The following is a 24,763-nucleotide window of genomic DNA, read 5'->3' on the forward strand; positions in this document are numbered from 1 at the left end:
CATCTTTACCATGCCATTCCAAATATGACCTCATCTCCAATGTCAATTACTGGCAAACCTGTTGTTGTTTACTATCCAACATCCTATTTGGGTGCAGTTGAATTGAACCGTAATCAAATATTATTGTCCACAAATGATGTGCATGCCTCGTGCTTGTCACCTGATGCTTCCACTGTAGCATCTCTCTCCCCCATTAGGGAAAAATATATTCTTAGATTCATTATCCCTGTTTTATCAAAAACAATCTACCTCCCGTTAGAGTGGTACAACAGGCTATTTTTCCCCAGCTAGATAGGGAGCTCCCAATGGGAGGTGTTTGCCATACCCGGAAGTCACTGAAAATGCTACTAATATGCATCTTTCATAAAAATCAATAGGCTTCAGGCCTCCTCCTTTCCAACAGGCAGAAACAAGCATTACCAAATAATGCCTGACTAGAAAACCCTCACCACTGCATCAGTGGTTGAAACTTCAACAACACCAAAAACAACTTGCCTTTATATGGTCGAAAATATTTTGTGGTTTTAATTTATTCCAAAGCACACATTGTATATGCACAGAAATCTCAGAGGGTTGTAACCAGGAGAAGGTTACAGAGATAGGGAGGGACGAGACCAAGAGGATTTGAACAAGAGGATGAGATGTTTGCCATATATATGCTTTACTGTGCTGAGAGCATACCGCGATTCTCTCATACAGCCAAGTAGGAGTTGAATGCGGAGGCCATGACTAACAGCATTAACCACGAATTAGGTGGAAAATAACAGCAGGGTGACCATTTAGATCCCTTTGAAATTATCCACCCAGCTGTAGATTGTTTGGCGCCTGTGACTATTTCTCTGTGTGTATAATTGAAGAAAAGGCAATGTTTAACTGACCTATCATTGGGTTTGTAATGACAATTCAAAAGAAAAACTAATCTTCAACTTTACCAAGCAAAACAAATCGCCATTGGTAATGTACATTTCATGGCCTCAAGATGTCTTAAAGCGATTCACAGCCAACAAAGTGTTTTTTTAAGTGAAGTCAGTGTTGTACTGTAAGAAATGTGGCAGTCGATTTGCACACAGCAAACTCCCATAAACAACAATGTGATAATGACCAGATCATCTGTTTTATTGATGCTATTTGAGGGATGAATATTGGCCAGGACACTTGAAACAGAGGAACATTAATCACAGAAAGCTTTGCCATTGCTCCTAAATTATGAGGAGTTGGTTTCTTCTCCCATTGGTCAGTTTGCGATAGGGAGATCCTAAGATTCACCAATGTGAACCCCTTGTTCACTAGCCATGTTTGCCGCACAGTGATTTGAAGGCCAGAAAACCATTCCCTCACTGACTGGACTAAAGCAGAGTCTTTAGATCAGAATATTGACTGCCCCAACCTCCTGCATCATTCCAGCTGCTTTTTTTTTTGTCTTCATTGGGATTTCTGGCATCAGCAGCATTTTATTTCAGTGAATCTTTTGTGCATAAAACAGGGATGGGTTCTGACAACCAAATAGCTCCACGCAAAACAGCAATTGCGGAGCACAGCAGATGAATCTGCCTGATATCAATGAGGGGAGGTGTAGTGTTTAGGTTATATTCAGATGGTCAGCAGAGAATCTCATTAAAGATAATTGTAAAGTCTCTGTTTGAAAGCTATTGGGCCTCAGTTTGATTTTATGCAGTGTTGTGGGATGTGCACTCTAGCACTTTCTTCATTATAATACAGCTCCTGAGGACTGCATTACAATGAAGGGAGACAACACTGTAAAATTCAGAAAGATATTAAATTGCAATCCAGGAACCTCAAAGGAAATAACTTGCTGTGTGCACTGTGCCCCAGGGCACCATGGCTATAGTTTTGTGAATTTTCTTCACGCAGCCCTAACTGGAAATGTTTTAAGTGTGTAATATCAGTCGCCTCTCAGCTTGGTAGGGAGCTGTGCATCTCTGAAGTGAAAGTAAGTAACTTAGAGGCTTCCTTCACATGGAGCAGGGTGATGTTATGCAATCTGTCTCCATGCAGGTCAAATGAAGCCAATTCAAGTCATGATTCAGAAAATGTAGCAGCAGTTCGAGAAGGTGCTGGAGGATGCAGTTTGATTTTGTGTTCTATCTGTCGACCATTTTGCAGGAACCCCACTGCAGACAGAGGATCAGTGGTTGGAAGACTCTTCTCTTTGTGATTTGCCAGCTCGAGTTATTAACTCGTTGCATGTCTGTAAAATGCCTCTCCTTTCTTAAATCTCTTTCTTGTATTAACAGTGACTACATTTGAATAGAACTTCATTTGCTATAAAGTGCTTTGGAATGTCCTAAGGCCATGAAAGGTGCTATATAAATACAAATCTTTCTAGTCATTAATTTTAACAGGAATTTACACTTAAATGCTTAAAGGCAAGAACAAGAAGAATGGCACCCATCAATGATGGGGAAAATTATGTTAAGGATAGCTGGCACATGAGGGTGTGGGTTTGAAGGCTTGATAGGGGCCAACTACAATTTGGATCCCATTCTCCTAGGCTCCCTTTCCCCCACAAGGGTATTAGATCCTGCTTTCCCCAACAATGCCAACCTCCCATGCTCCAAGCTCCTTTCCAAGCTGCTGGACCTCAAGACCTCCCTCCTTAGACCTCCCTACCACACCCCTAGATCCTGTGACACTCCTCCTCAGTGGTTGCAAGCCCATAGACACTGTACCAGTGCTCCCAATCCCATAATCATCCCCAGACCATGGGAGCCCACCTGAAAGCTCAGGGGCCCTGAGATGCTACCCTCGTACTGCTCGCTTTCACCCCACACCTTGAACGATCTACACATGTGTGTGTGGGTCTGTATATATATCTTCACTTGAGAATTTACACAAAACCTATCCATCATATGGAAATTATTCAACACCTTTATAGCTCCTTTTAAGTCTGAAGGCAATTCATTAGTTATAGTTGTACAGTCTTGATATGTTGATATCACAGATATCACAGAATCTTATGCAGAGATGGAAAACAAAAGTGACAAAATTAAAATGTCCATCTGTTATGTCAGCCTGCCTTTAGGGCAGCAGTCCAATTGATCACCATCTGTTTTGTGCTCACTGTAAAACTTTATTTTACTCTATGTGCTAGTGGCACAATTTGCAAAGTGAAAGTTGTCCATGCTCCTCCTATTTGCCTCATGAGCTTCAGGCTGAGGGCAGTTGCCATCACTTACCATTCCCTTCCCAATTCTCCTGTGTTAGCAGTGCCTCTTGCTTCTGAGTCAGATTCCCACTCCAGAGACGTGAGCACCAAATCTAGGCTGGCACCCCTTTGCAGCACCGAGGGAGTGCTGAACTGTCAGAGGTGCTGTCTTTCAAACGAGACCTTAAACCAAGGCCCTACTTACCCCCTCCGATGAATGTAAAAACTTATGGCATTATTTTGCAGAAGACCAGGGGAGTTCTCTCTGGTTTCCTGGCCGACATTTATCCCTCAACCACCATCACTAAAACAGATTCTATGGTCATTATCTCATTTGCTGTATATGGGGCCATACTGTGTGCAAAATGGTTGCTGTATTTCCTGAACTACAACAGTGACTGCACTTCAAAAAGTACTTTATTGGCTGTAGAGCGCTTTTTGATGTCATGAGGTCATGAAAGGCACGATATAAATGCAAGTTCTTTTTTCTTTTCCTATAGGAGAAGCATGTGAAGAAAGACAAAAGCATGGTAAAAGGGGAGAAGGGTGTATTTTTTTAACCCAGGATAACAGATATGTGGAGTAAGTTACCAGGTAAAACATTGAAGTGGGAAATAAAAATGGGTTCAAGTTACATTTAGATATTGTTATGACCAGGTGAGAAAGAGGTGTAGGGTTCCCTTTCAGCCTTCACCTGGTCTTACTGTAACAGGGTTTAATTTTAAACACACTGGGTTTTTAGCTCCCGCTTGATGAATCCTTGTTCACCGCTTTCCAATTATAAAGCAAAGAAACCAGCACACACAAGCTTTCTTAGGTTCAAAGAAGAAAGATGGAAATTTATTAAACTTAAACTTTAATTCAGTTAACGCCTACAAAAACACAACATGCCCATGCTAGCATGCATACATGCTACACACATGCAGATAGGGACAGAAAGAGCAGAAGAAAATAAAGTGGAAAAGTTTGAGGCAATCTCTGAAGACAGTTTTTTGTTACTGTGCTTCGAGCTCACTGTAGAGTCCTTGATTGTAGATAGATCTTGCTTTTTGTTGGGGCCCAGTATTCTTCTTAAACCTTGTCGGAGACATTTCTCTCTTGGGGTTCATGTATCTTCAGTGGGATTTGGAGTTCCGTGAGAAAGAGATGGGAGCAGACAGGAGCAGAGATGGCTCCTTTGTTCCAAGCACTGTCTGCTAATATGCAAAAATGTCTTTCCAGCCAGGGGCCTGGCAACCCATTGTCACAGGCCTTCTCTTCTTCCCAGCAACAATTTGAAATTTAATGACCATGTGGCGAAATTAATGTGCCTCATTCTTAGCAGGTGGGGGCCTGCATGACAATATGTTTAACAGAGAAAAGATTGAAGGATGAAGTGACAGATGGGCACATAGGCTTGAACAGTATTGTGTGTGGTAGTATAATGGTTACATTACTGGACTAAAAATCTAGAGGTCTTGGCCAATCAGCTAGGGAATGATATACAAATCCAACCATGGAAATTTGAGTTTACCATTTTTACATTTTTCTTAAATCTTGGAATAAAAATTTGGTCTCAGTATAAGTGACCACGTAGCTGCCAGATTGTCAAAAAAAAAATCCAATTGATTCACTAAAGTTCATTAGGGAAGGTTCCACCCTTGCCTCGTCTGCCAGCATTTGATTCCAGTCCCACACCAAAGTGGTTTGCTCTGAACTGTTGTCTCTGAGGTAGCCTGGAAAACAACTCAGTTGAATCAAATTTCTAAGGATGGACAATTAGCATAGGCCTTGCCTGTGATATCTACATCCCAAGAATGAATGAAAATAAAGATTCAAGTAGATTTTACACTTCCTGAAAACTTTCGTTCGTGAAATGTAGTCACTTTTTTTACTGTTGCCCATCCCTTATTGTCCTTGAGAAGGTAGCAGTGAGCTGCCTTCTTGATCCGTTGCAGTCTATCTGGTGTAGGTACACCCACAATGCTGTTTGGAAGGGTGTTCCAGGATTTTGACTCAGCGACAGTAAAGAAATGGTGATATAATTCCAAGTCAGGATGGTGTGTGGCTTGGATGGGAGCTTGCATGTGGTGGTGTTCCCATGCACCTGCTGCCCTTGTCCTTCTAGGTGGTAGAGGTTGTGGATTTGAAAGGTGCTATCTAAGGAGCCTTGGCGACTTGCTGCAGTGCATCTTGGATATGGCACACGCTGCTGTCACTGTGTGCCAATAGTGGAGGGAGTGAATATTCAAGGTAGTGGATGGGGTATGGATCAATTGAGCCACTTTGTCCTCGATGGTGTCAAGCGTCTTGAGTATTGTTGGAGCTGCACATCTGGGCAAGTGGAGAGTATTCCTTCACACTCCTGACGTGCCTTGTAGATGGTAGACAGGCTTTGGGGAGTCAGGAGATTTTGCCACAGACTTCCCAGCCTCTGACCTGCTCTTGTAGCCATAGTATTTATGTGGCTGGTTCAGTTCAGTTTCTGGTCAATGGTAACCCCCAGGATGTTGATGGTGGGGGTTCAGCAATGGTAATACAGTTGAACATTGAGGGGAAATGGTTAGATTGTCTCTTGTTGGAGATGGTCATTGCCTGGCACTTTGTATGGCGTGAATGTTATTTGTCATTTATCAACCCAAGCCTGGATGTTGTCCAGGTCTTGTTCCCTCTGGACATGGGCTGCTTCAGTACCTGAGGAGTCACGACTGGTACTGAACATTGTGCAATCGTCAGTGAACATCCCCACTTACGACCTTATGATGGAGGGAAGGTCATTGATGAAGCAGCTGAAGATGGTTGGGCTTAGGACACTACCCTGAGGAACTCCGGCAGTGATGCCCTGGGGCTGTGATGATTGGCCTCCAACAACCACCACCATCTTCCTTTGTGCTAGGTATGATTCCAAAAACTGATGAGTTTTCCCCCTGATTCCCATTGACTCCATTTTTCCTAGGGCTCCTTGATGCCATACTCGATCAAATGCTGCCTGATGTCAAGGGCAGGCACTCTCACCTCACCTCTGGACCAAGGTTGTAATGAGGTCAGGAGCTGAGTGATCCTGGTGGAACCCAAATGGAGCATCGTGAGCAGGTTGTTGCTGAGCAAGTAGTACTGGCAGCACTGTCGACGACACCTTCCATCACTTTGCTGATGATTGAGAGTAGACTGATGAGGTGGTTATTGACCAGATTAGATTTGTCCTGCTTTTTGTGGACAGGACATAAATGGGCAATTTTCCACATTGTCAGGTAGATGTCAGTGCAGTAGCTGTACTGGAACTGTTTGGCTAGGGGTGTGGCTATTTCTGGAGGATAAGTCTTCAGTACTACAGCTGGGATGTTGACTGGGCCTATAGTCTTTTCAGTAGCCAGTGTGTTCAGCTAGATTAGAGATTAGAGATACAGCACTGAAACAGGCCCTTCGGCCCACCGAGTCAGTGCCGACCATCAACCACCCATTTATACTAATCCTACACTAATCCCATATTCCTACCAAACATCCCCACCTGTCCCTATATTTCCCTACCACCTACCTATACTAGTGACAATTTATAATGGCCAATTTACCTACCAACCTGCAAGTCTTTTGGCTTGTGGGAGGAAACCGGAGCACCCGGAGAAAACCCACGCAGACACAGGGAGAACTTGCAAACTCCACACAGGCAGTACCCAGAATCGAACCCGGGTCCCTGGAGCTGTGAGGCTGCAGTGCTAACCACTGCAGCTAGTTCTTGATATCACATGGAGTGAATCGAATTGGCTGAAGACTGGCATCTGTGATGGTTGAGACCTCAGGAGGAGGCCAAGATGGTCCATTCCCTCACCACTTCTGGCTGAAGATGGTTGCAAATGCTTCAGTTATGTCTTTTGCATTGGGTGCTGGGCTCCGCCATCATTGAGGATGGTAATGTTTGTGAAGCTCCCTGTTCCAGTTAGTTGTTTAACTATCCACCACCATTCACGACTGGATGTGGCAGGACTGCAGAGCTTAGATCTGATGCGTTGGTTATGAAATCGCTTAGCTCTGTCTATCGCATGCTGCTTGCCCTGGTTAGCATGCATGTAGTCTTGTGTTGTAGATTCACCTGGTTGGCATCTCATTTTTAGGTATGCCTAAATGTTGTAATGTCGGAAACATGGCAATACAACAAAATCCAACAAGTAACAAAGAGGTAATGACCAGCTAATCTGTTTTAGTGATGTTAGTTGAGGGATAAATGTTAACCAAAACACCAGGGAGAATTCTCCACTTCTTCAAATAGTGCCACAGGAATTTTTACATCCATTTAGGAGGGTCGATAGAGTCTCAGCTTAACATCTCATTTGAAAGATAACTCCTCCAACAGTGTAGCACTCCCTCACTGAAGTATCAGCCTTTATTTTCTACTTAAATATCTAGAGTGAGATTTAAACCCACAACCTTCTGATACAGAGGCAAGAGTGCTATCACTGAACTACAGCTGATATTACTTGATGTGAAGACATCAAGCATTCACAGGATAAAATCTCAGTCTCATTTTGCAGGTTTATAACATTTATCTCGCTGACTGTAACAACCTCCAAATCAAATTCAAAAATGTTCAATAAATAAATACAAGGTCAGCCACAGTTTTTCAATCAGGGAAACAAATTGAATGTCTTTGGAAAAGATCACAAACATTTAAATGTGTACTTCTTCATTATCTGTTGAATTGTTTTACATGTCTGTTGCTTAGAAGCCTACTTGGTTGCTAAGAAACCCCTCATGTTTTAATGTATTATCAGCAGTGTACTGAACAATGACATGGCCATTTGTTAAAAAAATTGTAAAATTAAGTACTTAATCCTTCATTAGAGATTAATATCTTGCATGTAGTCAAGATTATTTAACAAATAAATCATTGGAGCAAATGCCAAATTCTTCTACTTTCTCTGGAAGTGAAAAGCTTGCTGAGACAAATGGATGAAAATCATTAAAACTCTGCATCTTGCATTTTGTTGCCACTTATGTAAGTTGCTTTAGTAACTAGGCCCATTCGCACATTGGGGTTCGATTTTCACTGGCGTTAACAGGATAGTAACAACCTCAAAATGGGGTCAGCAGTGTTACCGTCCCTGTTAATACTGATGATGTGGCTGGCTCCACTTTGCAAGGGACCTACTGCTGGGTGCCCAAAGCCCCCACCAGTTTCAGACAATGGATCCCTTTTAATATGGAAATCGTGGCCCTGTGATGTAAATAGACTCTGATTACCATCTTCGATCAGAACTAGTTGGAGGCTGCACTTGAGCAGGCTCCTACCAACTCTATGGGTGATGGAAATGCTGAGGCCGTCTACGGCTAATTGTGCAATTAATTTCTGTGGGTCCCGGAGCTGCAGGACTGCACCTCCACGGCCCACAAAAATACTCTGGGACACTGCCGTCCCAGGATATCCACATTCATGATTGCAGCCTTTCCACCCTCCTAACCTCTGCATTGTACTTTGTCCCAGCCAAATCTTAAGATTTCAATCCTGTGAGCTGCACCAGATTGCCTGTTTTATACTCAAATAAAAGCAAAATACTGCGGATGCTGGAAATCTGAAATAAAAACAAGAAATGCTGGAAATACTCAGCAGGTCTGGCAGCATCTGTGGAGAGAGAAGCAGAGTTAACGCTTCAGGTCAGTGACCCTTCTTCAGAAATCGCAAATATTAGAAATGTGAAAGGTTATAAGCAAGTAGAGTGGGGGCGGGGCAAGAGATAACAAAGGAGAAGGTGTAAATAGGACAAGGTCACAGAATAGCTGACCAGAAGGTTCGTGGAGCAAAGGCAAACAATATGTTAATGGTGTGTTGAAAGACAAAGCATTAGTACAGATAGGGTGTTAATGGACTGAAAATTGAATAACCGGAAGTACAAACACGAGAAAAACAGTGGGTAAGCAAACTGAACAAACTAAGATTAAATAAAATAAAATAAACACACAAAAAAAGGAAAAATATATTTTAAAAAGGGGAAAGAATAAAAACTAAAAATAAAAGTAAAATGGGGGGCCTGTCATGCTCTGAAATTATTGAACTCAATGTTCAGTCCGGCAGGCTGTAGTGTGCCTAATCGGTAAATGAGATGCTGTTCCTCGAGCTTGCATTGATGTTCACTGGAACACTGCAGCAATCCCAGGAAAGAGATGTGAGCATGAGAGCAGGGGTGGGGGGGGGTGTTGAAATGGCAGGCAACCGGAAGCTCAGGGTCCTGCTTGCGGACTGAGCAGAGGTGTTCCGCAAAGCGGACACCCAGTCTGCGCTTGGTCTCCCCAATGTACCCCAATGTAGAGGAGACCACATTGTGAGCAGCCTTTATCAACTTTGCTTCTAATTTCCACCCTTCTCTCACCTTTACATGGTCCATCTCCGACACTTCCATTCCCTTCCCTTCCTCGACTTCTCTATCTCCATCTCTGGCAATAGGCTGTCTACTAATAGCCATTATAAGCCCACTGACTCCCACAGCTACCTCGACTACACTTCTTCACACCCTGCCTCCTGTAAGGACTCCATTCCATTCTCTCAGTTTCTCCGTTTCCGACGCATCTGCTCTGATGATGTCACCTTCCATGACAGCGCTTCTGCTATGTCTTCCTTTTTCCTCAACAGAGGATTCCCCCCTCCACTGTAGTTGACAGGGCCGTCAACCGTGTCCGGCCCATTTCCCGCACCTCTACCCTCATCCCTTCCCTTCCCTCCCAGAACCGCGACAGGGTTCCCCTTGTCCTCACTTTCCACCCCATCAGCCTCCATATCCAAAGGATCATCCTCCGTCATTTCCGCCACCTCCAACATGATGCCACTACCAAACGCTTCTTCCCCTCCTTTCCCCTGTCAGCATTCCGAAGGGATTGTTCCCTCCGTGACACCCTGGTCCACTCCTCCATTACACCCACCACCTCGTCCCCTTCCCATGGCACCTTCCACTGCAATCGCAGGAGGTGTAATACCTGTCCATTTACCTCCTCTCTCCTCACTATCCCAGGTCCCAAACACTCCTTTCAGGTGAAGCAGCGATTTATTTGTACTTCTTTCAATGTAGTATACTGTATTCGCTGCTCACAATGTGGTCTCCTCTACATTGGGGAGACCAAACGCAGACTGGGTGATCGTTTTGCGGAACACCTCTGCTCAATCCGCAAGCAGGACCCCGAGCTTCCCTTTGCTTGCCATTTCAACATTCCCCCCTGCTCTCATGCTCACATCTCTGTCCTGGGATTGCTGCAGTGTTCCAGTGAACATCAACGCAAGCTCGAGGAACAGCATCTCATTTACCGATTAGGCACGCTACAGCCTGCCGGACTGAACATTGAGTTCAATAATTTCAGAGCCTGACGGGCCCCCCTTTTTACTTTTATTTTTAGTTTTTTTATCCCCCTTTTAAAATATATTTTTCCTTTTTTGTGTTTATTTTATTTTATTTCATCTTAGGTTGTTCAGTTTATTTACCCACTTTTTTTTTCATGTTTGTACTTGCTGCTGTTCAATTTTCAGTCCATTAACACCCTATCTGTACTAATGCTTTGTCTTTCAACACACCATTAACATATTGTTTGCCTTTGCTCCACGACCTTCTGGTCAGCTATTCTGTGACCTTGTCCTATTTACACCTTCTCCTTTGTTATCTCTTGCCCCACCCCGCTTTACTTGCTTCTAACCTTTTACATTTCTAATATTTGCGATTTCTGAAGAAGGGTCACTGACCTGAAACGTTAACTCTGCTTCTCTCTCCACTGATGCTGCCAGACCTGCTGAATATTTCCAGCATTTCTTGTTTCTATGCCTGTTTTATACCTTCTGTTGCAATCATTCATTCCAGTGCAATGGTAACAATCTGGCACATTACCCTTTATTTAGGTAGCCAGCCATAGTTCTGTTGGTGATGCCCTTGCCTTTCATGAACCCAAAGTGTTCCAAAGTATTTCACAACCACAAAAATACTTTTAAGTGTAGTTACTGTTGTTCTGCAGAAAAACTACCAGCCTATATGCGCACAAGATCCCACAAACAGCAATGTGATAACGACCAGATAATCTTTTTTAAGTCAGGGTTAAATATTGGCCAGGACACTGAGGAGAACTCCCTTCTCTCTAAAATAGTTTTTTTTAATTTCTTTGTGGGATGTGGGCATTGCTGGCTTCTTCTTCTTCTTTGGCCTCCTTGTCTCAAGAGACAATGGGTAAGCACCTAGAGGTGGTCAGTGGTTTGTGGAGCAGCGCCTGGAGTGGCTATAAAGGCCAATTCTAGAGTGACAGATTCTTCCATTGGTGCTGCAGATAAAATTGGTTGTCGGGGCTGTTACACAGTTGGCTCTCTCCTTGCACTTCTGTCTTTTTTCCTGCCAACTGCTAAGTTTCTTCAACTCGCCAATCTTTACCCCGCCTTTATGGCTGTCCACCAGCTCTGGCGATCACTGGCAACTGAATCCCACAACTTGTCATCAATGTCACACGACTTCATGTCGCGTTTGCAGATGTCTTTAAAGCGGAGACATGGATGGCCGGTGGGTCTGATACCAGTGACGAGCTCGCTGTACAATGTGTCTTTGGGGATCCTGCCATCTTCCATGCGGTTCACATGGCCAAGCCATTTCAAGCGCCACTGGCTCAGTAGGGTGTATATGCTGGGGATGTTGGCTGCCTCGAGGACTTCTGCATTGGAGGTATGGTCCTGCCACCTGATGCCAAGGATTCTCCGGAGGCAGCAAAGATGGAATGAGTTGAGACGTCGCTCTTGGCTGACATATGTTGTCCAGGCCTCGCTGCCGTAGAGCAAGGTACTGAGGACACAGGTTTAAAACACTCAGACTTTTGTGTTCCATGTCAGTGTGCCATTTTCCCACACTCTCTTGGCCAGTCTGGACATAGCAGTGGAAGCCTTTCCCATGCGCTTGTTGATTTCTGCGTCGAGAGACAGGTTACTGGTGATAGTTGAACCTAGGCAGGTGAACTCTTGAACCAGTTCCAGAGCGTGGTCGCCGATATTGATGGATGGAGCATTTCTGATGTCCTGTCCCATGATGTTCGTTTTCTTGAGGCTGATGGTTAGGCCAAATTCATTGCAGGCAGTCGCAATCCTGTCGATGAGTCTCTGCAGACACTCTTCAGTGTGAGATGTTAATGCAGCATTGTCAGCAAAGAGGAGTTCTCTGATGAGGACTTTCCGTACTTTGGTCTTCGCTCTAAGATGGGCAAGGTTGAACAACCTGCCACCTGATCTTGTGTGGAGGAAATTTCCTTCTTTTGAAGACTTGAACGTTTGTGAGAGCAGCAGTGAGAAGAAGATCCCAAACAGTGTAGATGCGAGAACACAGCCCTGTTTCACGCCACTCAGGATGGGAAAGGGGTCTGACGAGGCACTGCTATGCTGAATTGTGCCTTTCATATTGTCATGGAGTGAGGTGATGATACTTAGTAGCTCTAGTAGCTGGCTAGGCCAACATTTATTGCTCATTCCTAATTGTCCCTGAGAAGGTTGTGGTGTGCTGCCTTCTTGAACCGCTGCAGTCCTTGTGGGGTAGGTACATCAACAGTGCTGTTAGGAAGGGAGTTGCAGGATTTTGACCCAGCGACAGTGAATGAATGTGCTGTGGGATCTTTTCCGAGAGAGCAGACGGGACCTCGGTTTATGATTCAAAAGGACAAAAACCCAATCAGTGCTCTCCATTATATCCACTTTCCATATACCTAAAACACAGAGGCTATGTAAATGTAAAATGCCTTTGCCTGCTAAGGGAATGTTGGAAGGCACTGAATGATTAACATTTTGATTCTAGCCAACAGAAGCAGAAAGTGAATTGAACAGATGACAACTGACAGAGACAAATGGGAATCAGTAGAGAAACGAGCCCTACGCACTATCTCACCAACCTTGGATTATGTTGAGCCTCTGCTTTAATTCAATCTTCCTCAGCTATTTGTGTGACCCAAACAACTGCGCATGAAATATTTCTGGAATAGGCAATGACCTCCTGTCAATTAAGTAGAGCAGCTGGTGCAGTGGTGCGCTGCGTAAGTGATGATGGAGTGGGTTGATCACTGGCTCATAAAAAAATGATTTAGTCGTTTTATTCATCAGTTACTCACCGCAAAGAAAATTGTTGTGTATTATGCATCATTTTTGTGTATATTTTGGCTTTCCATTTTCTTGTATAGCTGTGCCATGCATTGTATTTATGGTGTTTTGCTGTAGAATTGTGTAGGTAGAAATTGGACCTCATTGTGTCCTTTTCTGGGTATAAAACAGGCACAATATGGTCCAATTTCAGGGTCCACTATCCAGCGCCCTATCAATCCCTGATAAACGGCCAACCCAAGAGTGGGTGGGGCCATTTTCCAAGCTGCCTCAAACAGGCTTTAGACCTTGCATGCATGGAAATGCAGGGCCCAAGGACTGTTTCAAGCCCATCTGCTGAATTGATCCACAGAGGCCTCACTCCAGTTTCTTCAGTGGCCACTGCCAATGAAATTATTCTTAAATAGTCATTTTTGTGCAGCCAGGATAAGCAAGAGTGCTCCTCTCAACTCCATAGCATTCCTGAAAACTCATGATCAGCCCCCTCCTCCCTCCCCTCCCAGTGCTGTGCTTCTTAATGAAAGTGGAAGTGAATTTTCTTCTATTTGTAATATGCAGCAGGTAGACTGAAAATATCAGATGGATTCCAGCAAAGAAAGGCTCAAGTATTGCAGCTTCACATTGCTGTTGTGCAGCTATTTTTGCCACATTCTTTATGCCACAACTATGACTTATTTACATTCGAAGCAGCTGCAAAGAGCATGCATGAATAATTAAAACCAGCCGCTGCTGAATGCTACTAGCTGAGAAAGAAAGGAAGAGAGACTTTCATTTATATCGCACTTTTCATGCTCTCAGGATGTCCCAGAGCGCTTTAAAGCCAATTAAGTATGTTTGACATGTAGTCAGTGCTGTAATGTAGGAAACATGCCAGCCAATTTGCACACAGCAAGATTCGCAAACAGCAATGTAATAACGACCATGTAATCTGATGATGTTGGTTCAAGGATAAATACGGATCAGGACACCAGGAACTCCCAGCTCTTCTTTGAAATATTGCCTTGGGATCTTTTACATCCACCTGAAAGGAATGGCGGAACCTTGGTTTAGCCTGTCATTTTAAAAACGGCACTTCCAACAGTGCAGCACTCCCTCAGTAGAGGTAACAGCATCCTGACTCATATACGAGGCAGCAAGGCACTTACAGGTTCAACAAGAAAACCAAATGAAATGAACTCATGCTGATGCAGTTGACAGTATCCGTGCAGGGTACATTGTACTTTGATGCTTCAATACAGTGAACGATTACTGAGAAAACTCTTCTGTTGGCTTCTTGCTTTCTGTCCAGAGATCTGTGAAGGTAACAGAGCGGAATTGTTTTTATTAATTGTTCTCTTGCCTTTTTCCCTCTCCTAAAGTCTGTCGTATGTTTCTGACATGCCTTGAGTTCTGGCCTCTTGTGTTCAAGAGGAAATCTAAACATAAGATAGTCACTAACAAGCCCAATGAGGAATTCAGGAGAAACATCTTTCCCCAGAGAGTGGTTAGAATGTGGAACTTGCAACCACATGGAGTGGTTGAGGTGAATAATAGAGATGTTATTAAGGGGAAGCTAGATAATCAAATGAGAGAAAATGGAATAGGAGGATAAGGTGGGATGACATTGGCTGGGAGGAGACTTGTGTGGAAAATAAACACCAGCATAGATCTGTTGGGTCAAATGGCCTCATCATTGCTGTAAAAGACTTACAGATAGTGACTGTTAGTTTGCTGTTCCCTGGATGGGGATAATTTTTTTAAAAGATGGGTGGAGAAAATTGCAAAGCAAAATTAACTTTCAATTTCTATACTGATCAGTTCACCTCTACATTGTCTCATATCTGAATCGTTATGGCCTGGATTTTCCTGAGAATCTGTCACAATCCCTCTTTGCCTGCACATAACAATTAGTGAAGTGGCAGTGTAAGGACAATATTCCATTATGGGTTTTATTTTAAGGTATACATATGTATCGAAATACGTAAAAAGCTTGTGCCCAGAAATATATAAATTAGCTTCAACCAATCAGATCCCAGAACAAGTGACCATTATCCGTCAACTAATCAAAACTTTGATAAATCAGATTCCCAATAACATTGTCCCTTCAACCAATTAGATCCAGGGACCAATTCAATCCCAGAACCATGAAATCAAGAACCAATCAGATCCCTGAAGCAGGTCTGTTGTCATTTCTGATTGGTTCCACCACCTCCCATCTCTGGACTCCAGCTCCAGATCCTGCTTCCCAGCTACATGCTCCAGATGTCACAGCCATCACATCCCAACCTTAGCCTCACCATTCCCCTCGTAGTCCCCAATACCTGCTTTACTGCTGTTGCCTTTCCACATCACAAGCCAGTTACAGATAAGATGGCTTGAATGGCCTTCCCTATTTCATCCTTCTTAAATGATTTGAGGGGTTTACCTCTGCCTCCTGTATCTGGAAGCCCATTCCAGGTTTGAAGCAGTCTCTGTGGAAAAATAATTTCAGATATCAGTTTTAAATTTACGAATTCAATCTGTGACATCTACTTGCAATTTAATTCAAATTCCCAGCTTACCTTTTCTAAACAATTTACAAAGTTATATTCCTCAATAAGATTGCCTCTCAGATATTTTCTTTCAAGGCTGAAAGAGCCAAGTTATTCCAATCTTTCCTCACAACTCAGCTCAAAATAGTGCCACAGGATCTTTTAGGACCAGCTGAGAGAGCCTCAGTTTAATGTCTCATATGAAAGGGTAATATCTCTAACAGTGCAGTGCTCCCTCGCTACTACACTGGAATATCAGCACAAAGTACTTAAGTGTCTGAAGTGGAACTTAAATCCATAACCTTCTTGGCTCAGAGGTGAGAACACTAGCACCTAGCCACAGCTAACAAGTTGATGTACATGCTTTATGCAAGCCTGCTCTCGATGTTTAATACAGTCATTGGGCACCTGAAATGTTCAATACCCCACCAGTAACCTGTTTCACCTTGAAGAGCATAATATTCACAATATAAAGACTTTATAAACAGCAGTACATCTAAATGTTATGATGCAATACTATTGTTGTGGGATATGCTGATAAATGCTTTGGTTAAAGAGGCAATTTCATCATTGAATAACTGATGAAAAGTGCGCCATTCCTCACTGTCTAAAACCAGTTACTTTTATTCATTCCTCTCTAGACCAACAAGGGTGTGGCGAAGGGAGACTACCACCATGCGAGCTCCAGCTCCAGACGGGCACTTTTCTTGGCTGTGCTCTCCATCACCATTGGGACTGGCATTTACGTGGGTGTTGCCGTGGCGCTGATAGCCTATCTGTCCAAGAACAACCATTTGTAGAACTCTGACCTAGATGTACACACACGCAGCCCTTTGGCACGTGACTTCTTGAGCTGCGTGACAGATGTCCCAAAATCAGAATGCGAGTTGGAGAGTTCCAACACGGCCGATAGAACATTTGATTAAAACAAAAACCTCATCAGCATTCATGATACCGACCAATTGCATCAGTGTACAGTACTGGGAGAAAAGAAAGCCAAGTGCTGCCCAGAAATACCCTGGGCTCTAACTGGCAATTCAGTCAGCTCCACAAGGAGGAGGCTTTGCCCCAAATGTAAGGACAAGATAACTTTTCAAATGTGTGTTACAGCAATGATATAAATGTAGAAAAAAATGTGCAAGCTGTCTTAATAGTCAATCTGATGGTAGCTTTGGAAACAGTCTGTAAAAATTAGGCTTTCTAAGGTATCTACTTGCTTCTTTCCCTTCTCCTTCTGTTGATCTCTTCACTGATTGTAACCTCCTCTAAGGCCTCTGGTAATGACACCCTCAAACAAGCCACTAGACTAGCCATAAGTTTCAGTCCCTGCAGTTCACCCTCATCCCATCCCAATGCATCTCTGTTGACAAGCACCTGGCCTCCCAGGAGTGCCTGAATGCTCCATGTCAGGATGTGCCCACGATATCATGGCGCCACCGATTCTCCCCAACTCCACCCCCTGGTCTGTCCTGAATCAACTGACCTCAGCCAGCCACATTTGGAGGGAGGCTTCACTTGGTTGTAGCATCTGCCAAGGGAAGGGTTCCTGCCCCTGATGTCTGTCGACAACCGTCGGCTAGATGCTTAGGGGCACGTCACAAGGTGAAGACTGCGCCAGGCTCAGCAGGTCAGTTAAGATCAGCCAAGTCTGTGACAGAATGCGCAGACACTAGCCCAGAGAACAAGCGCAGTGTGATTGTGTGAACGTTGGCGATTGGATATTCTGCACCATGACGTCTTTCATGGTCGAATGGCCCGCTAACCATCAGTGTCGAGACACCCTTGTGCATGATGGCTCCAGACATCAACACAGCCTTGGTCCAAACATGGACAACAGAGCTGAATTCCAAAAGTGAGGTGAGAGTGACTGTCCTTGACATCAAGGCAGCATTTGACCAAGGGTGGTATCAAGGAGCTCCAATAAAATCGAAGTTGATCGAAATTGGAGGGAAAACTTTCCACCGGTTGGAGTCATACCTAGCACAAAAGAAGATGGTTGTGGTTGTTGGAGGCCAATCATCTCAGACCTAGGACATCACTGTAGGAGTTCCTCAGGGTAGTGTCCTTGGCGTAACCATTTTTAACTGCTTCATCAATGATCTTCCCTCCATCATAAGGTCAGAAGTGGGGATGTTAGCTGATGATTGCACAGTGTTCAGTACCATTCGCAATTCCTCAGATACTGAAGGAGTCCATGCCCACGTGCAGTAAAACCTGGACAATATTCAGACTTGAGCTGATAGTGGCACTAATATTCGTGCCAGACAAGTGTCAGGCAATGACTATCTCCAACAAGAGAGAGTATAACCATCTCCCTTTGACATTCAATGTCATTACCATCGCTGAATCCCCACTATCAACATCCTGGGGGATACCATTAATCAGAAACTTAACTGTGGCTACAGAGCAACGCAGAGGCTGAGAATTCTGCAGCGAGTAACTCTACTCCTGACTCCCCAAAGCCTGTCCACCATCTACAAGGCACAAGTCAGAAGTGTGATAGAATACTCTGCACTTGCCTGGATGAGCACGGCTCCAACAACACTTAAGAAAACCAGCCCGGACAAATCAGCCCGCTTGATTGGCAACCCATCCAACACCTTAAACATTCATTCCCTCCACCACTGACGCACACATGGCAGCAGTGTGTACCATCTACAAGATGCGCTGCAGCACTCACCAAGGATCCTTCAACAGCACCTTTCAAACCTGCGACTTCTACCACCCAGAAGAACAGGGGCAGCAGACACATGGGAACACCACTACCTGTAAGTTCCCCTCCAGACCACATCCCATCCCGACTTGGAACTATATTGTTGTTCCTTCACTGTCGCTGGGTCAAAATCCTGGAATTCCCTCTCTAACTGCACTTTGGGTGTACCTATACCACGTGCACTATAGCGGTTCAAGAAGTTCAAGCAGTTCACCACCACCTTCTGAAGGACAATTAGGCTTGGGGAATAAATGCTGAATGAATGAAAAAAAAGCATTTGAGTGAGTTATTAATGGGAAACCACCACCTGTGAGTCTGTCCCTGTACAATGAGTCACTGCCATCAGGAGAAAAGAGGAACGCAGAAATCTGGAGAAGCAACTTTGAAGAGGGGGAGAGCTTATAATGGTCAAATAAAGAAATCCACAGTGCTGAGATGTTTTCAGTGAAATATCTTTTGCCATTTTGTCATCTTTGCAAAAGGGCATAATGTTGGGCTGAATCCAGCTTGTAACTTTTGAATCCATTTCTTTTTAGAGCACTCGAGAATAAGGAGGAACAATGTTAAATCTTAGAGCCAGGCCATTCAGGAGTGAAATCGGGAAGCATTTTTTCACATAAGGGGAAGTAGAAATGTGAAACTTACTCTCCATTGGCTATTGATGCTGGGGGTCAGTTGAAGCTTTCAAAACTGAGATCGATATATTTTTCTTGTGTAAGAGTATTAAGGGATAGAGAACAAAGTTGGGTTAATAGAGTTAAGTTACAGATCAGCCATGAATGGCGGAGCAGAGTCAAGGAGCTGAATGGCTTTCTCCTGTTCCGAGGTAATCCTCCTTACTTGTTTATATAGATTCAAAAACATATTTGAAACAGAAGTGGGACAACCTTTGTTTTACCCCAACATTGTAACCCATTCCTCAGGCTTAAAGGCATTGTTATCTCCCAAATCAAGTAGCTTCCACCTTCTATAAAGCAGCATAGCTGAATACAAAGATGTATCTGATATCATGACAGTCATGAAACCAAATTCTTCTTCACAAAATACTTTAATGCTCCCTAACTGTGCCTGGACGTTGAAACTGGGCAGGGTTTTGTAATCAATTGTTCCTTACGAGTAATTACGCAAAAAGTTCTTTCAGCAGAACTGAGAGCTGCCACAAGGCACTTGTAATAACTGATTCTGCTGCCAGTTCTACTGCCAATTTTTCTCTACATCCATTACAACCTTCCTTTCTTTGTTTTACTAAATCCTTATTCCCATTCCCATACACGCTTGGCATCATCTAAACTCTACTCCTTAGCTTATCTCATTTTCTCTCCTGCTATTTTCTCCCACCTAAACTTTGGCTCAGTGGGAGTCAGAAGTCCTTGAGCACATAATCCAGGCTGACACTTCCAGTGCATTACTGAGGGATGCTGCACTGTTGGAGGCATCATCTTTCGGTTGAGGCATTAAACCTAGTCCCCATCTGCCTTCTCAGGTGGATGTAAAAGATCCCACAGCACCATTTTGAAGAGGAGCCAGTGTCCTGACCAATGTGTATCCCTCAACCAGCATCTCAAAAACAGATTATCTGATCATTATCTCATTGCTGTTTGTGGGACCTTGCTGTGCACACATTGGCTGATATCACACTATTTTCTACTCATGTCCACTACCCATTAATATTAATTGGAAAAGGGAAACTATAACCCATTGTCATTGGCTAAATAATTACTTTACCAAGGCCTCTGATCAGAATTGTGTGCAATTATGTGTTCAGTGATGCCACAAAGACACCATGCCACCAATCACATCTACCAGAAAAAATCCTGAACTTTAATTGGAAAAGGAACAATATGGATCACAAAACCTCACCTTCGGTTACGGCTATACCTACTGTACAACTTTACATCAACGTGGCTGAATTACAACGGAGTCCTACTGACTGTTCCCAGAATTCCTCAAAGTGCCAACAACGTATTCAAAAATATTCCACCAGGACTTAAAGAAGAGAATCTTTGACAGCACTTAGCTCAAACCTAACTATGGTAATGAGGGATTGAAATGTTTTTTCCTTTGCTGGGCACTTATTCAGCTAATCACCTACTCAACATGAAATCTGGTTAAACCAGGAAAACAGCAACTTACCTGGAGCATGTACAAATGTCCATAAAGGTGAAGCTTCAAAAAAAATTGATTTGACAGTACTGATTTAACCATTTGATACATTTCTGAAAGTTAAGCATGCAGATGGTTAAAAAAAGATAATTGTATATTATTTCAAATTTTACAGTTAATGAATGCCCTGTTGTTAACACAATGGTTTAAGTTCTATTTGCATGTAAAATTTATGTGTATTAATCGGAATACACACAGGAGTTATGGTGCATTACCCATTTATGGATATATATTGAACTACAACAGAACCATTGGCATATTTATTGTATATATTTTTCTAATTGTTCTTCGTTGGGTTTTATTTAGCTTCGATACTCAAAGTAAAACTTTTTGTATACTTTGTTTTCATTAGAATGAAATGTCAACCAAGCACTGAGAGACTGCAGCTATTGTCCATTGGAACTATCGGACTAGATGGCCACTGGGAGATTGTGACTGGTGTCCATTGAAATTTTTGGACTAGTTATCCAGTGGGAGATGGTGACTTATGTCCATCAAACCCATTGGAGTAGATGACCAGTAAGAGATTGTGACCAATGTCCATCAAAATCCATTGGACTGGATGGTTCCTGGGACATTGTGACTGATGTCCATAAAACACATTGAACTAGATGAAGCTCTTTGACAAAGGTTGAGGAGAACATACCATTAGTACCATTGGGACTAATGCCCAGTGTCATTCATTAATCAAGAACTTTGGTTTGCAGATTATGATCTATAATGAAAGTCTGTCACATTTAAAAATAAACACACCTCCATATATTCAATTGCTCTACTTGCTCTATTTAATTACTCGAACTAATCATAAATCTCATTCCTAATATTGTTCTGATCCTGACAGTTTGCAAAGTTATGTTAATCATGACACTTATGATTTATTTGTCATAACACCTACATTGAATACATATTCAGATATAAATTAAAGTTGATGGAAGGGTGTAAAACAGACTGCCAATTCGCTGATGTCCATTTTGCACTACCAGCCAAGACAGAATTATACCCCATTCACATTGGGTTGGATTGCAGTTATATTGTTGCGTTCAGTTCTTGGGCACCATTTCTCAGGGAGTGAAGGCAGTGCAGATATACCAAAACTGTACCAGGGCTTAAAGGGTTAAATTCTGCAGTCATGTTACATAAACTTGATGTCTGTTCCCTTGAGTTTAAAAGGTTGAGTGGTGATCTAGTGGAGGAGTTTAAAATGAAGTAATTCAATAGAGCAGATACAGAGAAACGAATTCCCCTGATGGAGGAATCCAGAACAAGGGGTACAGTCTTAAAATTTGCATAATACCATTTAGGAGCAAAATCAGGAAGCATTTTTTCACACAAAAGGTTGTGAAAATCTGGCACTCACTCTCCCAAATGGCTGTTCATTCTGGGGGTCTGCTGGAGCTTCCAGACTGAGATATCAGATCTGGATATGGAACAAAGGCAGATAAATGGAGTTGAGGTACAGGCTGGCCATGATCTAACTGAATGGCAGAACAGCCTCGAGGGGCTGAGTGGTCCCCTCCTGATCTCTGATAAACTAGCTGGTATCCTGTGTCTCTTGGGGTGCAGTTACACTATTAAAAAATTCCCTACTGGCCACTAACTCCATCCTAAATAAACAGCAAGGAGGCTTCCCCATTGTCTCAGAAAACAATAGCTGTTTAGGGTAATAAAAACAAGAAATGCTGGAAATACTCAGCAGGTCAGGTGGCATCTGTGGAGAGAGAAGCAGAGTTAATGTTTCAGGTCAGTGACCCTTCATCAGAACTGGCAGAGCCAGAAATATAATAGGTTTTAAGCAAGTAAAGTGGGGGTGGGGCAAGAGACAACAAAAGTGGTGTTGATAGGACAAGGTCACAGAGAATAACTGACCAGAAGGTCATGGAGCAAAGGCAAATGGTATGTTAATGGTGTGTTGAAAGACAAAGCATTAGTACAGAGAGGGTGTTAATAGACAGAAAACTGAACAGGCTGGCCCCAAGCACACATGAAAAAAAAAGTGGGTTGGCACAGCAGAAACAAACTAAACAAACAAAAATAAAATAAACACATAAGAAATTTAAAAAATGAAAAATAACTAAAAATAAAAATAAAAAAGAGGGGCCCGTCATGCTGTTTCGGGTGCCTGTTGGGCATTAACCTCTCAGTTTTGAAGTAAGTTTAGGACTGTAGCACAGAACAGGCATTAGTGAATTGGCAGCCCACTTTAACTCAGCTCCATTTTACTTTCAAATGAAATCAATGGAGAACTGTAAAATGGGTGGCTGGTTTGCTATCACCCATTTTGCAGTACCACAATGTTTCAAACTGAAATCCTTCTTGTGTGTTCCAATGTTTTTCCATCTGTAACTATGACCATTTTGATTTACACCAAATTTGCTGATTACACTTCTAGCCTCATACTTAGAGGTAGAAGAGACGGGGCAGGAGTAACAATTCCCACCCCTCCCCATCCCGACTGGCTCTGCATAGAGGCAGAAGAAATGTTTTGGGAAGAATTTTCCTCTGCCCTATTTCCAGGGCAGCCACACGAGCAGTAGAACTGAGTGTGCTTGTGATTGCAGTAAAGGCACTGAACAGAAGAGAGCTTAGCAAATGCATTTATGACAGCACTGTCCATAGCAGCCAGCACATGATTCTTCCCTCATGATGAAAAAGCTTGAGGAGACAAACAGAGGATATTTGTGTTGTCATCTTCCAATAGAAGAACATTCTATCGTTATAAAAATCTGGAACGCTTGAAAGTGACCTCAGATGGCAATGGGTGACTGCCAAAGACAACACTCGAGCTTCAATCTATATGTACCTCAGAGTCTCAGGGATAGGGTTTTCGACAGATGTTCCATCAAAGTTAATGGCAGATAAGTACAAACATCTCACAGGCAGATTCACCATCGACCCCTCCAATTACTGAAACATGCGTAAAGTTCAACTTGCTTTCATGAGCTTAGTTTAAGATATCACCATTACAAAGGAGATGCTTGACCAATGGCAAACGTATAAGAAGCCTTTTCCCATTTGTTTGCTCATATTCTTCCACTTGCGAGTGTATTTCTACTCTTGAGTGTGCCTCATCCAAAAGGCCAATTATCAGCAGCATCACTCATTAAGCATTGATATAGATTGTAGATTTAAGGAACTTAATGTATCATAAAATGACATTGTAAAATAAAACATTTTGGCAGTTCTGCAGACGAATAAACATGTGGTTGTTGTGTACATCTTTGGAGCAGATCTTTCAGGGAGAAGAAAGTCCCAGAGTTGATCTCTTCCAATCATAAATGGCTGTCTGCTTTTTCCAGTATGGAGTTAGAAGCAAGGATCAGATAGGCCTTGCACATGATTTTCTAAGCTAGCAATCATCGTAGGGGATAATAGCAGACAAAGACTTGAATGCATTGAATTGAGATTTCATTGTTGGCATCTAATGGAGCCATTAACCAATTTATTTTCGCATGTCAGAGAAGAACGCAAAATGTTAAGGAATATTGCATCCTTGTCAGCTTCGCATCTCCACCTTCCATAAACTTCTGTTCATCCAAACTCTCCGCCAAATCCAACCCATTCACCCTCAGGAGCAAAGTACTGCAGATGCTGGAAATCTGAAACGAAAACAGAAAATGCTGGGAACAGTCAGCAGGTCTGGCAGCATCTGTGCAGATAAAAACATTGGTAATGTTTCAGGTCGGTGACCCTTCATCAGAATGTTCACCCTCACATTGGCTCTTGGTCCTCAATCTCTCCAATGTAAAATTGTCACTCTTAACCCTTCCCCCCCACTCTCACACAAAAACAAGAAATGCTGGATTCACTCAGCAGGTCTGGCAGCATCTGTGGAAAGAGAAGCAGAGTTAACGTTTCGGGTCAGTGACCCTTCTTCGGAACCCCCCACTCTCACCGCAAATTAAATCCCTTAATGGCCTTAACTCACCCTATCGCTGAACACCTCCATCCCTACAACTGCACCCACTGCCTACTCCCCCAAAAGGAAAATCTTTAGGTTGAATTTTGTCGTTAACCGGGTAGTCAGGGCTGAAAGCAGGAAACGACTCCACTTCGGCCAGCAGCATATTGCCAGGGGTGGCCAATTAAGAGGCCGCCACCAGAGAGGTCACCTTCAAGAGTGGCTGGCCCACTCAGAGGGTCAGCAGCTC

At 43.2% G+C, this 24,763-nt stretch overlaps 1 protein-coding gene across 1 annotated transcript in view; it reads left to right on the forward strand.

The window, feature by feature from the left end:
• LOC137376692 (synapse differentiation-inducing gene protein 1-like) overlaps window positions 1-16,539 on the forward strand; it is a 38,774-nt gene extending 22,235 nt beyond the window's left edge. Inside the window, 1 exon segment of the mRNA XM_068045666.1 lies at window positions 16,381-16,539. Coding sequence (XP_067901767.1) covers window positions 16,381-16,539 — 159 coding nt within the window.
• Window positions 16,540-24,763: the final 8,224 nt, after the last annotated feature.

Source organism: Heterodontus francisci, chromosome 13 (genome assembly GCF_036365525.1).
Source record: "Heterodontus francisci isolate sHetFra1 chromosome 13, sHetFra1.hap1, whole genome shotgun sequence".
NCBI lineage: Eukaryota > Metazoa > Chordata > Chondrichthyes > Heterodontiformes > Heterodontidae > Heterodontus > Heterodontus francisci.